The sequence below is a fragment of the Haliotis cracherodii genome, unplaced genomic scaffold, assembly GCF_022045235.1.
Source record: "Haliotis cracherodii isolate W230 unplaced genomic scaffold, xgHalCrac1.p SCAF_4, whole genome shotgun sequence".
Taxonomy (NCBI): domain Eukaryota; kingdom Metazoa; phylum Mollusca; class Gastropoda; order Lepetellida; family Haliotidae; genus Haliotis; species Haliotis cracherodii.
In genome coordinates this window covers 24,920,589-24,934,516 of record NW_027266297.1, presented here as the reverse complement: position 1 = coordinate 24,934,516, position 13,928 = coordinate 24,920,589, and the positions used below count along the sequence as shown (strand labels likewise).

At 37.9% G+C, this 13,928-nt stretch overlaps 2 protein-coding genes across 2 annotated transcripts; both read right to left on the bottom strand.

The window, feature by feature from the left end:
- Positions 1-364: 364 nt before the first annotated feature.
- Positions 365-3,422, bottom strand: LOC139479248 (alpha-1,3/1,6-mannosyltransferase ALG2-like). Its single transcript, XM_071262106.1, has 3 exons — positions 2,827-3,422; positions 2,054-2,254; positions 365-949 (listed from the first exon to the last, which is right to left on the bottom strand). The coding sequence occupies exons 1-3, from the start codon at positions 3,320-3,322 to the stop codon at positions 438-440; spliced, it is 1,209 nt and encodes a 402-aa protein (XP_071118207.1). The 5' UTR covers positions 3,323-3,422; the 3' UTR covers positions 365-437.
- Positions 3,423-8,764: 5,342 nt separating this feature from the next.
- LOC139479761 (NADH-cytochrome b5 reductase-like) lies at positions 8,765-13,899 on the bottom strand. The gene is made up of 7 exons (XM_071262618.1): positions 13,811-13,899; positions 12,965-13,586; positions 12,213-12,355; positions 11,261-11,348; positions 11,038-11,142; positions 9,457-9,660; positions 8,765-9,237 (listed from the first exon to the last, which is right to left on the bottom strand). The coding sequence occupies exons 2-7, from the start codon at positions 13,160-13,162 to the stop codon at positions 9,034-9,036; spliced, it is 942 nt and encodes a 313-aa protein (XP_071118719.1). The 5' UTR covers positions 13,163-13,586; positions 13,811-13,899; the 3' UTR covers positions 8,765-9,033.
- Positions 13,900-13,928: the final 29 nt, after the last annotated feature.

Sequence of the window (13,928 nt, the reverse complement as noted above, 5' to 3'; positions counted from 1 at the left end):
GGGTTAGAATGGGTCTAATATTGCTGAGTGTGGCGTAACAAACAAAACATAACCAACTTGGTGAAACCAACGAGTATGGTGCAGACAGAAGAAGGGTCATGAACCCATAACCATCATGATCATTGGTACCTGACATGGCCAAAGTGTAAATACTAAACTGTGGGTTATGGTGCTGTAATGCCCTAGATTCAAGGGGATGAGAAACACATACAAATAAAATAAGATCACCAAATCTTTCAACATTCCTGATATATTGTTTTCTTTGATAACCTGTAAACTGAACATCAACATTATCAAATGACCCTGAAGCATTTTGCAAATACAAATTATTATTCACTTACCTGAATAACAAAGAAACAGGTCATGATTTTCAGTGTTTATTTGGTTCTATCACATAACTTACATTCAAGAAGGAAGGCACTCTTTCATGTATTGACTCAAGGCTTTCCTGAGAGAAGACTTGTAACAATACCATGCAATTTCTCAGTAAATTGTTCAAAGGAGAATTTTGCAAGCACTCTTTCTTTCCCAGCGTTGCCCATTTTCTTACTGAGGCCAGAATCCTTCACAAACTTGTCCATTGCTTCACTAAAACTATCTGGAATAGGCTGACAAAGAAAGCCAGTTTTCTGGTCCTCGACTGTCTCCAGGGGCCCTCCACTCTTCACTGCAATCACCGGACACTTCATGTACATGGCTTCAATAGGTACAATACCAAAGTGTTCCTTGTCAGGTGTGTACAGGAGACACGAACAGTGAGTCAGCAGTGTTCTCTTCTGGGCGTCACTGAAAGAACGCAGGAATGTGATGTTGTCTGTCAGTTTCAGTTTTTCCGACAGCTGCCGAAGCTCCAGATAGTGTTCTACATTTTCAGTTACCCTTTCATCATACCCTCCTGCCATTATCAAGTGAATGTCTTTCACATCAGGGTGACGCTCAGTCAGCTGACCTGCACAAAACAAAGGACTTGATGATTAAATGCTGTACACTAATCTCTACTGAAAACTAAGGGACCGGTCAATTATTTCAGAGGGGTGGGCGATTGGTCAGAGGTTCCTGACGCACTAATGTACTTAAAATAATCACCCTCACCTTATGCTTGTCATATATTTAGACGACCCTCCCAATGTCCTTGTACGTTTTGTTCATGACCCTCCCCCAAAAAGCACTTTATAATTGATTAAATGTCCATTTATACATGACTCTCTCCAAATACCCGGTATGTGTATTCTTTTAATGACCCTCCCCTTTAGATTGTCATAATAACTGGGATAATGTGATGGACATCCTCACGATTTTTAATGACCCCATAATAAATGACTGGTCCCTAACTGTGAACATGTGAAAGCACATTACTGTATATCCTGCTGTTCTTTATCATGAAAATGAGGAGTGAGAAGAGGGGTTTATTTGCAGAAGCTTGGTATCATGTCAATTTGAAAAGTGTAGTCTAATTTAACCAGTAGCCAAATACTATTATTACAAAAGGACTGTCCATACTTAGCACCTGTTGTACCAAACAAGTCCTGTTCCAAAAGCAAATAAAGTGTTTCGATTATCGATAGTCTATGCGAATAATGATTATCTTAACCATGTTAACACCATGATCTGATTGTGGAACATATTCTTGATCTTCTTTCATGATGAACATACTACACTACAACTACTAGAGGTGTCACAATATGCCGCCCTCATGAATTGTTACAAATCATGACACGAGAGTATCTCAATACTTATTTGCATCTCACATGACAGGTTTATTTATGATTGTTCTAATGGTAGCATCCAATCAGATTTGATCTTTTTTCGTGCTAGGTGCTAAGGGTAATTATCACGCCTTGATATTGTGCAAGTTTATTAACATAAATACCGGTAGTGCTTTTGAATTTGATAAACCAAGATCAATAATTTGAGAAGCATACATATATAAGTAAGGTGGATTAGATTTCATAGAGATGAGCTAGTGACGGAAATACCTTCCAAGTTGCTTCAGATGACTTGATGAAATTACAACAATTATTGAAGTCATTTTTCATGATGATGCTATACTAACCAAAAGCTTCTATTGCTAAGCCAAGATTCTTCTTCCTCTCATATCTGTTGATTGACAGAAATATCAACTTTTTGTTTTGGGGCATCAGCTCCTCGGTAGGTGGCTCCACCGGCTTGTTGAATGCAGTAAAGTCTGGGATAGGGTACAACACCTCTGGCTTCATGTGGCTCAGTGAGCTGAAAGTATCCCTGAACACTCCAGCTGTCAGAAAGAGAGTTGGAAATTAGTGTACATCTGTCAGTGACTGCATTCAGTCTGTTGCTTATTGATAATAACATCAGTTGATCCCTAGCCATCAACAATGTATTTTTGGACGGTCAAGTTAATGAGAATCTAAACAATAAGATTGCTAATCCAAAATGACATAAATAAATGTCTTAAACTGCAATATCAATTGAAGGATCTACTTTGAGAGCATGAGCTGTACATGACTCAATTACTGTAGTAAATATTTTTCATTCAAATTTGCTCAGAAAATATAACTATTGCTAAAGTATTTTTCCTACCTCTTGAAGACAAAATCATTTAAAGATATTTCTCTGCTTTATGTCATAAATACAGTAGTAATCATGGTGATACACATAATTGTCATGCTGTCTTGCCTTTACAATTGGCTTACACAATAATGTGTGGCGTACTTAAGCAAATGCTGAGGCATGCAACTCTGCACAATAATATGTGGTACAAACACATGTTAGACGACGGGTCCATCCATGCTCCCAAAAACTTGGAAGTAACACCATAACACTTATCATCATCATGGCATACATTACCTGTGAATTTACTGTTGACGAGAACACAGTGCGCCATCCCCGTTGTCCGCTCCTCAAGCCAGTCTAGTGGTGTCCGATACAGCTTCTTCAGCAAACTCCTCCGCTGCGTCAGTAGCATGTCAGGGAAATGACAGTAGAAAAGAACTTTGGCACTGCTGAATCTTAACACTGGCATACATGCGGAAATTTGATCACAAAAAATGAGATCAAAAGTTAGAGAACTAAAAACAACCAGGTATATTGCCGCATAGATCATTCTGAGATAGGCACACAGGGCATAACACTTCCCAAATATACTCCGTGGAAGCCAGTCACCAGCAGTGATCACCTCAAAAGTTCCATCTTTAGTTTCTTGAAAGCAATGTCCTGGATCATGATGTGCTGTAACAAATTTGACGTCCATACCTTTTGATTTCAGGGCCAGGGCAGCATCGATCACTGCTCTTTCGGCTCCCCCTATTCCCAGATCGGGATGGAGAAAAATTACTTTTGACATGCTTTGGGGCCTCTAGTATTTTATACACGATGTGAGATAGGTTAAAATCTAATATAATGGTGTATAGAGAGCATGTTGCGTCAGTTCACGTCGTCATCAGATTTACCGGAAGTTGACACCAAGTTGACCTCAAAACTACGAAGAGCTACTTTTTACCGTTTAACCATAATCAAAGTACGGATAAACGACTACTGCGGTTTGTTCATCATACCAAGTTGTCGTTTATGAGTTAATAAAGTACGCGTGTGATTTTACCGATGCGGTTATTTTTCGGAAACACACATTCAAGAACTTGGAGTGTGTGTAAATTGATGTATCTGTATAATCTGAATTGCTGTTCGGCCATTTGCGGGCCTGATGTTAGCTCACCTTACTAATGGAGTCTTAAAATTATTATAGAATATATAGAGAGTGAAAGTCACGGGAGCTTATGTCGTGGCACGTTGTTTGTTGTCCTTCCGTCGTTAACGTTTTGCATTCTTTGCTCTGAAAGTACAAAGTCTACGAAGCTGAAAGTTTGCACCCATTGCTTCCCGGTCGTCCGACTCAAGGAATGAAGTTTGCCCTTGTACAAAGTTGAAATGTCAAATGTTTTGACAGAAATGAACTTGGTTCTTTTCTGAAATTGAAAACAATCAAGCAATCCTTTAAGTTTCTGACAATCTACATGGCAATAAATTCAATTGTCTCAAATATTTTCTGTGAATATAAAGAAAGTCATTCCTTGATTGTTTTAAGTATTATGGGTAATCTTTGAGACAGGGATTTGGTGGTATATTTGCTGGACCCAGCAATATAAATTTATCTCTCTTTGTACGTATTTTTATGGTGCTGTGGAATCCAGTACGAAAGAGGAATGGACATGTCTTCGGGTTTTAGAGTCAAGCCAAAAGTTTTTAATACTTATGCATGGTTTTGGCAGACAGATGGTATACACATTTATGCAATATATATATATACGCGTTTACTAAACACTGATTAGTTAGTTTTCGATATTACAATGGGCGCATGTTAATTTATTTCATCAACCTAAACAAACTTACAAAAAGAATGGGGGAGGCCCATCGAGTGCCGTTAGTTGGAGTTAGTAAGTAAGTATGGTTTTTCGCCGCTTTAACAATATTCCAGCTATGTCACGCCGGGCACGCGAACGCTTTATCCTATGGGCTACCCCACCGACCCCCGTAGTTTGGAAAAAACCATGATAAAAAAGACTTGTCTTTCGTGAAAGCATCTTCAGATTTCTGATTGTGTATGTTATAAGATTACTGAGATTGATTAAGATCTCATTTCTGATATCGTTTCTGTATTTTAAGCTTGATATTTACATCTATCAGTCCATCTTCCCGAGGCAAGGGAGTTAACTGACTATAAAAGTCCAGTTTCTGGACTTTTAAAGTCAGTTAATTCTCTTGCCTTGGGAAGATGCTCTATGATATCAAAAATAAACATTTGATTTATTTGAGACGTAAAAATGAAACCCCATATTTCCATTGCATGGTTATTGTATACTATCGACTATTGGATGCACATTTTATAAAACCTACTCATTAAACTAAATGGGTATGTTCTCTAATGTACTCTTCAGTTTAGTCTCTCAGATTACCTGACAAAGTCTCAATAAGCACCTGTCGACTGTCCTGCTATGGTTCTCATGTGTCATTTCTCATTTATTCAATCTATTAAGATTAAAGGCTAATCCATGTCTGGTGTTGTCATTGTATTACATGTTATGTACTATGCACGTGGCAGTGCACCAAGAGTTGCAAAATGCAAAGGATTAAGCGATAATATGTTGATTGATTAATAATTGTTCTTACACAGGGGATTTGTTAATATAGTAAGTGTTAATATATGTATTTTTACTGGAGCACACGAGATACTCCCATCTGTGGGCGTGTAGTACCTATGCATTTGGTAAAGGATTAACAGATGATACGTTGATTGATCAGTGTTATCTAACTCAATTGATTTGTTTAACCACCCTGGAAATCGTGAAAATAGTTGAACGTCTTTATCTATATGCCTGCACAACGTTTCAGGGCGTTCATTCACGTGGTGAAAGGGCATGAAGTTAGCCTGAAGCGTTGTGTATCTATAATATGAAAAAGTTGTTATTCATAGTCATTCTCAATGTCAAGGTTGGTTTTATTTATTTATTTATTAAATATATTCAGAACATCACATTTTGGAAATGACTTTCAAATCTTATTCATAAGAACACCATGGCGTAGATATCAGAATAATCTGGTTGAACGAAACTACACAACATTTGTGGACGAAGAGACCATAATTTGTACTTCATACACCACATTGCACAACAATCGTGGAGGAAGATCCTTTCCTGCGACCCCCTTCTAGTTCCATCATTATGTTTTACACTTTATACAACACACTACACACCATTTAAGAAAGAAGTGACGTCGTTTACTTTGTTGATATTCTCTAGTTCCAGGAATATATGTTCATATTTTATACAACACACTATAAAATTGTGGACGAAGATAATTTTTTATCACCTTTTTAGGAATTTGTCGGTATCCCCTTCTGGTTCCATGAATGTGTTTTACACTTTGTACAAGACACTACAGATCATTTGCAATTGAGACATTTCTTGGTATCCTGTTCTAGTTTAGTGACTAAGTTGTACACTTTTTATAACACGCTACATCATTCGCGATTGAAGATTCCTCATTTCTTGATATATTTGTTGGTATCCTCTTCTAGTTCCATGAATACTTTATACAACACACTATACACACCATTTGAGAATGAAGCTACGATGTTTTCTTAGAAGATGTGATGGTATTCTCTTCTAGTTCCAGGAATATATTTTTACATTGTACATCACACTTCACACCATTTAAGAATGAAGCGACGTCGTGTTTTTAGATTTCTGTTGGCATCTTCTTCAACTTCCAAGAATATATATTTTGTATAATATACACCACACTACAGAACAATTGTGGGAGCAGATACAACCTTTTCCTGGGTCATTTGAGGTATCCTCTTCCAGTTCATATGAATATATCTTTTACAACACACAACAGTATTTGCGGTTGGAGATACCGCTTTTTCCTAACACATTTTTTGGTATCCTCTTCTTGCTCCATGAATATACTTTATACCTTACACAACACACTACACAGCATAATTGTGTTCATGAATCTTCAACCTTTCCTTGTTTCCAGTGATTCTATTGTTTCCTTGTATCCTCTTCGAGTTCCACGACTATATATTTTGAATAATATATACATCTGCACAAAAATTACAGACGATTATTCCACCTTTTCTTCAGACATTTGTTGGTATCCTCTTCTTGCTCCTTGAGTATGTTTTGTACTTCATACAAGACACTATACTCAACACATGTGAACGAATCTACAACTGTTTCCTGATACATTTGTTGGTGTACTCTTCTCGTTCCATGTGGACGACGGTACTTTTTCCGGAGACAGATGTGTTATCCTCTTTTAATTCCATGAATATAGCTATATATGTTTGATACAACGCACAATACAACAATTATGGACGAAGATACCACCCTCTGGGTGCATGTGTTGGTGTTTTACCGATTAAAAAGATTTTAGCATATTGGGGGGATGGTGAATGACCCTGGATATAAACCAGTGTGAAACCTTGTCATGTGGGCTGCCATTACCACTGTGTTAGTACTGAAAAGGGTCTTTTCATTGTCATTTATTTTACATATTGAAAAGCCTATGGTGTTTAATTACTTAAAATAGTACTGTAATATGAAGACAAACTGGGTTCTTGTTCTTTCAAAGTGTTCCGTTTGCTTCACACAAAGTTCAGAAGTTATTTGTAAAAAGTAACATTTAAGTTATGCTAATGAATAAGTCTCTCTCTCTCTCTCTTCTGTACTTACTTGCAGCTCAACCATCTGACGCCATTCTAAGGGAAACAATGGCGTGATGTCATCAATGACATGACGTCACACTTCCGCAATCAACAATGACGTCATAGATATTGTTGTAGTAACACCCCATTGACGAATCAAATATGCGATTCAGACAGCATTTATATGGTGAGAAATGTGTTCAGAAAATCGAGCAATCACACCTCTGCCTTGTTGCTTAGTTTTAGAAACCTGTGTTTGATGAAAATCATCAATTTTTACCAATGAAATAGATTAATACAACCTCACTTCATGAATGGTTCCTTATTGTAGGAGTGGCCCGTTTATTCGGATGACCGTTTGAGTTCATTTGTTCCGATATAACTACATTTCTTAAAATACACATGACCTGTAGTTCTATAAAAAAAGAGAATAATTTGTTTCGACAACTGTACATGTGAGAGTAATTTGAGGTGTAATTGCGTTAGTTTTAAGTTTGCATTAACGATGGCTCGGTCGTCTCAGAAACAGCAACTATAGCCCTTTTCCGTGGGTGTCACAGAACAGTTTTCAGTTCACACACAGCCGTCTTGATGTGACTGAAATGAATCCCTCACTTATGCTTTGCCATTACCTTTTGTTTGTTGTTTAACACAGCACTCAGCAAACTTCCAGATATATGAAGGCGGTCTGTGAATAATCAAGTCTGGACCAGACAATCCAGTGATGGACATCATGAGCATCAATCTACGCAATTCGGATACATTGATATGCATCAACCAAGTCAGTGAGACTAACCATCCGATCCCGTTAGTAAGCCTCTTTCGACAAACATAGTCGTGTTTTAGGGCAAACATGAGTTGCTAAAGACCTAACCGGTATTCTTCAGGGGTCCTTTGCCATTCTCTTAGAAGTATGTTATGTAAACCGCATGTACCACCACGATCACCGACCCTTCATTGCAGCTTTTCGTAAATAAATGACTGGCATAAAATAATACATTTGGTAGATTGTTTACTGTTTACCTGCAGGATAAGTTGTATTGGGAGAAAAGAGGATCAAACTGTTCTGGTCCCTTAACTACACTCATCTCTGCCCCTTGGTGATTCCCCAGTACAACTGGTCCCAGGCAACCTGAGGTTGTCGAAAGAGTAGACTAAATGGATCTGGTGGCCAGGCTCAGGGATGAAGTTGATTGCTTGTCATTCTAGCCGGAACGTGTGGACCGTTGCTCATAATATCAATCACTGGTTTGTCTCGTCCAGTCTCGGTTGTTTACTCGACTCACGGGGCAGAAATGTGTCCCATAGCCATTGTGCTCTCTGCAGGTTCTCGGCTGACATATAAACGGCTGCACACTTAAGGCATTCCTCTCGCTGTGAACTAAACCTTCACCCACTCTGTCAACAAATACTCACGATCTTAAAACATGTGTTTACATGTATATAGATTTACACTGGTACCTAATTTGCTTCTTTTCTGTTTAGAATTCACATCATGTTTAACAAATAGGTAACTCATGAATTCATTATACAAAATAATTTATTCACAAGTTGCAAAAATAAATACTTGAAATGACAATTTATAACAATTATATATTATGTACGTCACACACCTTATCAACAAAATATTAATGGTCTTCACATAATATGTGGCAACAGAAGAACTTCAAAGGACATCTGGCTATTCAGTGTCACTCTATATTAGCTCAGCTGGGTGACATAAAGGAAGCAGTCTGAGTGGATGTTTTTAACAGAGGTAGACATGAATAAATTAGAGTTCCTAATGCTAACTTGGTTACACTGGAGAAACTAGTATTAACTAACACAATCTTCACTTAATAATTAACTTTTTAAAATCTGAAGTATTTGTCCTCAGACAGTCCCAAAGTGTTTAGATGCTCAATCATGTCTGCCTCAAATGTCTTAGTCCCACAGATTAGCACTAGAAGATTCTCCTTCCTGTCACCTAGCTCAGTGTCCAGCAGTGTGGCAGTCACTCTCCCAGCATGCACTTGGTCTCCATATCTATAACAACTGGACGATTCATCTGTTTCCTGAAAGGCACATGTGACACACTAAAGTAAATTCTTATTCGCAAGTATACTACATAATATATATATATATTAACAAAATAAACGTATTCTATACCAAAATAAGAAAAAACTTAAACAACACTCACAATCAGCAATATTCCAGCTATATTACAGAGGACTGTACATAATACAGTCAGCACCAGACAAACTAGACCTAGGATATCACAAGCTACTATTCACCTGACTGAGAGCGTATGTCACTGAGAAGTTCCAGAAGGAGGACCAAGCGTCTAGTTCAGCCTTCATCAAGATATCAGCGTAGGTGCGGCACGCATAGATCAGCCTCACTCTGGTCTCCTCATCCTCATCTCCCACAATTCCCTGTATGACCTGTGACATCGGGGCTATACCTGTGCCCGCTGCTAGAAGGTACAATGTTTGATACTGAAAAGACAGTAAAATTGAATTACATAAATAAACAACATAAACATGAAAAGGGAACAGAAAAAGAGTGAGTGAGTGAGTGAGTTTGGTTTAACGCCGCTTTTAACAGTATTCCAGTTATATCGCGGCGTGTCAGCTTAATGTGGGAGGAAAGCCCGAAGTGATGCAGGTCTCAGACGTTTACCACTTCGGTGAAACCCACGAGCACGGGTATGGTGTTGACAAACCTAGAAACATAATCGGGGCGAACCGGGATTCGAACCCACAATCATAGGTTTCTGGCGTGCCAAAGGGACGCAACTCTGCACAGCGAATCGCGGCGCCTTAGACGACTGGGCCACCCGTGCCCCTGGAACAGAAAAAGAACAAACTTGATCAACATGGCAGTAAAGTAATGGTGAGCAGTATTTCAGTCAAGTCACAGCATGTCAACTTAATGTGGGAGGTGAGCCGAAAGTCATGGAGGTCTCAGACAATTACTATTTTCTAAATCTCACTGAAATCAGATCTTAGTTCTCGCTACCGCTAAACAAAGATTTGAGGACATCCCATTTCGTGTCACGTCAGAACGACCTTTCATCTGACCAATCAGAGCATCGTTTATCAGATCATGAAAGTGACAGTTGGAATGTGATTTTTGATTGTGCAACCTTGAAAAAAACCCACACACAGCGTATTCTGAACAACAGTTATGGGCTTTATGTCTATATTCATACAATCTAGACCATTTATTAGCCATTCCAGAATGTTCTTTTATTCATTTTATAATTTTGCAATTGAGTATATGTCAAAATATGTTTCGAGGCGTAGTCGCCAGTTTCAAACTTGTGCCGTAAAGCTCGATAAAGCTGCCTTCTGATTGGTTATTGTCGACTTAGTCATTCCATTGGTCGGTCAAAATTCACGCAAGGTCTGTCTGACATGACCCATAATGGGATGTCCTCAGATCTTTGTTTAGCTGTAGCGAGAACTAAGATCTGATTTTAATGAGATTGCCATTTTCTTTAATCCAAGCAGGGGTATGGTGCTGACAAACCTTGACACACAATCACAGTCAATAGTAGAGAAAGACTGAATAGATGTAGAATAAACAATACTACTACTGAATAGCAATAATAATCGTACATTATTTCTAATTATTTTGTCATGCCAGCTCTCAGTAATCGTTAGAATGGTAAGTTTGTTCAATCTTGTTTTCTCAAAGCCACAATTCAAGTTTGGTAGTATAATTCAAATTTAATTTTTGTAGTATTACCAACAACAGAAAAGAGAACAAAAATGTTTATGGGGTCTAACAATATTTGAAAATCACTGCAGAAAGGACTTAAACATGTTGAAAGTGTTTTTGTAAAATGTAACTTTAAGAAACATACAAACCTGGTTCCGCTTGTAGGAGAAACTACCAAATGGACCTCGAATGTCAACATATTCTCCTTCCTTCCATCTTTTAACTATCTGGGACATCTGACCCTCAGGATACGTCTGCAGCAAGCATCATACATGTATGTCCATAATGGTATATTTTGGGGACAGTTTATTCACCATAAAACAAGTGTACTTTAGATAGGCAGGTTTTCATAGTCTCGGATCACATACTCACCTTAATCAAAACATCAAAATAACCCTTGATCTCAACATCAGATATAGGTGTGTACTGTCGGGTTACGGGTGTGGAATCCAGATATCCCCTGGAAAAATATTAAGATGAGATTACTGATACTCTTAACACTTAGAATTGAGTTTACACTTTAGAGCTCTTTTTACATTTTCCAATAACCTACTATCTTATTGCAATACAGGCTTAGGAAAAGGGTGCCATTCGCAGCCATTCAGTGGAAAGGTGGATGGAGTGAGTGGGTGAGTCAATTACATCAGGATTAATGATCCTCACTGTTGGGGTACAATGACACACAATCAGCCTTGTGTCACATTATAAACACTTGCTTAAAATAATAATTTGTTATTCTGTACTTGTAGAGATAAAAAATTCCTATCTAGCCCTGTAAATAATCAACATAATGCTAAATATGAACAAGGCTGATCCATTCAATTATTAATATTGAATTATCTGCCTTACTGTCCATCTTCAACATGGTAACCTTAACAAATGTAAACATTTCTTTGGCAGCGAATTTTTAACTTAAAATCGATATTCATAAATTGGTATTCATACAGTACTGACATTAAAAATCTATGGATACATATCAATATCGCAACATACAATGACATCCCTGAAAAACACTCAAGCATCAAGGCTTTCCTCCCAAATTAAGCTGACATGCCGTGAGTGAGTGAGTATGGTTTTACGTGCTTTTAGCAATATTCCAGCAATATCACTGCGTGGGACACCAGAAATGGGCTTCACACATTGTACCCATGTCGGGAATCGAACCCGGGTCTTCGGCATGACGAGCGAACGCTTTAACCACTAGGCTACCCGACTGCTCCCTGACATGCTGTGATATAACTGGAAGACAGTTCAAGGCGGAGTTAAACCCAACTCACTCACTCACTTCTACAGACCTATCCTGACATTGTTTGGTATGTCCTACCTGATAATGATATGTTGACCTATACACAGACCCAATGATTTTCCTCTTGGCAGCTTCATCCGGTATCTAGCAGAGTCCTTGGTTTCCGTGGTGATAAATATGATTTTAACTCTTCTGTATCTGTCCTTGGATAACACTGGTTCCTGCAGAAAAAGGTATCTGTTTTCTATGATAAGTTATAATACCAAGGCCAGACAATTTGTTTTCTTGTTTGATGAACATGTCTACAAGAGAAATTTAACTGCCGTTTTTCCTTGAAAATATCTTCTTTTTTTACAAAACTTCTATTTCAAGAGCTTCTTGTGGAAATTCAACCATTAATCAACTCTCATAAAATGGTGCAAATCTGAGATTTGAAATCACATCCAATGAGTTCTTCCATCGCTATGGGACATATTTCTGACCCTTGAGTTTTAAATAATTGAGTCTTGATGAGACAAACCAGAGGTTGATATTGTGAGCAACAGACAACAAACTCAGGGTATGATGACATGCAATCAAGTCACTGAGTCTGACCACCACATCACCTCATTTGACATGCATAATGGAGACCAATTCTAACCCAGAATCTGCATGGGTTGTCTGACATGAAATAATACTCCTGATTTTTTAAGACATAAAATATTACCATAGATGTTAAGACAATTAAGTATTTTATAGACAAAGAATATCAAATTTTGGTTTGGTTTCTCAACAAAGAAATTGTTCTTTAACATCAAAGATTATCCTTTGTAACTATGTTTGCATAGTACCTCATCTGCCTCATCTTCTGAGTCAGACACATTTTCATGTTTGTTGTCGCTCTGCTGCAGTTGAAGACATTCCTTTTCCCAGATCTTCACTTCTTCATCATAGATATCCAACACACATGTCACACACCCATTACCACAGCAATCAGAGTCCAGGGGTTTGATAGGCTTCTCAGGCCAATCTGTACATTTAGCCATCATCAGCTTTCACACTAATAAGCAAATAAGACATTAAAGTGTCTGAATTCCCAACAGTCACCAGGCAGAGACTTTTGAGTAATATTTGTTCCAGAATAATCTATTTTAACTTTCATCTGTTCATACTGTGATTCAATAAAAAAAAAGACAAGTTGATCATGTTGACAGATTATGAGGCATTGTGAACAAATATTTCAGTCTTCTGTTTTTTTGACTGCGTGTGGTTTTGTACTTTCATAAGGCATTCCATACATAAGACATGTCCACCATGAAAAGCCTTCTTTAACATGGCATTTGGAGGTGGAACTGGCATTTCTTGTATTGTAGTTATTGTTGTTGTCACTGATCCTGTCATTCATTCCATTATCTATCACTTCCTCCACAACCTGTTCTAACTTTCTCTTTACTTGCTTTGACTTAGTAAGCCCTGAAACATGAAAACAGTATCACAGGTTCTGCAGCTTTTGTTTTTCCTCAAATAATGATAATTCGAGTTCTCAAATGGAAGAAAAACATGACATGATTCAAATCGTAGCAAGATTTGTAGCAAAATAACCAGCGGATGTAGTGAAGTTACAATGTACATTTTAAATACGTTTCCCTTTTCTCCAGAAGTAACAATGGCTGTTTATACTTCTAGATCATTCTTACCACTGCACACATGCTGACTTTCTTCATTCATCCTCAATTGATTTACATCGTTTTAATGACATAAAAGTGCTTAACCTTCAGGCTGCCAGTTAGAGTTATCCCCCTTTAGACATCTTTT

Excerpts from the sequence above, each read along its gene's own strand:
- LOC139479248 (XM_071262106.1), bottom strand. The coding sequence starts at position 3,322 with ATGTCAAAAGTAATTTTTCTCCATCCCGATCTGGGAATAGGGGGAGCC. Across the intron at positions 2,255-2,826 it reads CGTCAACAGTAAATTCACAG|CTGGAGTGTTCAGGGATACT; the intron begins GTAATGTATGCC and ends TCTTTCTGACAG. Across the intron at positions 950-2,053 it reads CTTAGCAATAGAAGCTTTTG|GTCAGCTGACTGAGCGTCAC; the intron begins GTTAGTATAGCA and ends TGTTTTGTGCAG.
- LOC139479761 (XM_071262618.1), bottom strand. The coding sequence starts at position 13,162 with ATGATGGCTAAATGTACAGATTGGCCTGAGAAGCCTATCAAACCCCTG. Across the intron at positions 12,356-12,964 it reads CAGAAGATGAGGCAGATGAG|GAACCAGTGTTATCCAAGGA; the intron begins GTACTATGCAAA and ends CTTTTTCTGCAG. Across the intron at positions 9,661-11,037 it reads TCTCCTACAAGCGGAACCAG|TATCAAACATTGTACCTTCT; the intron begins GTTTGTATGTTT and ends CTGTCTTTTCAG.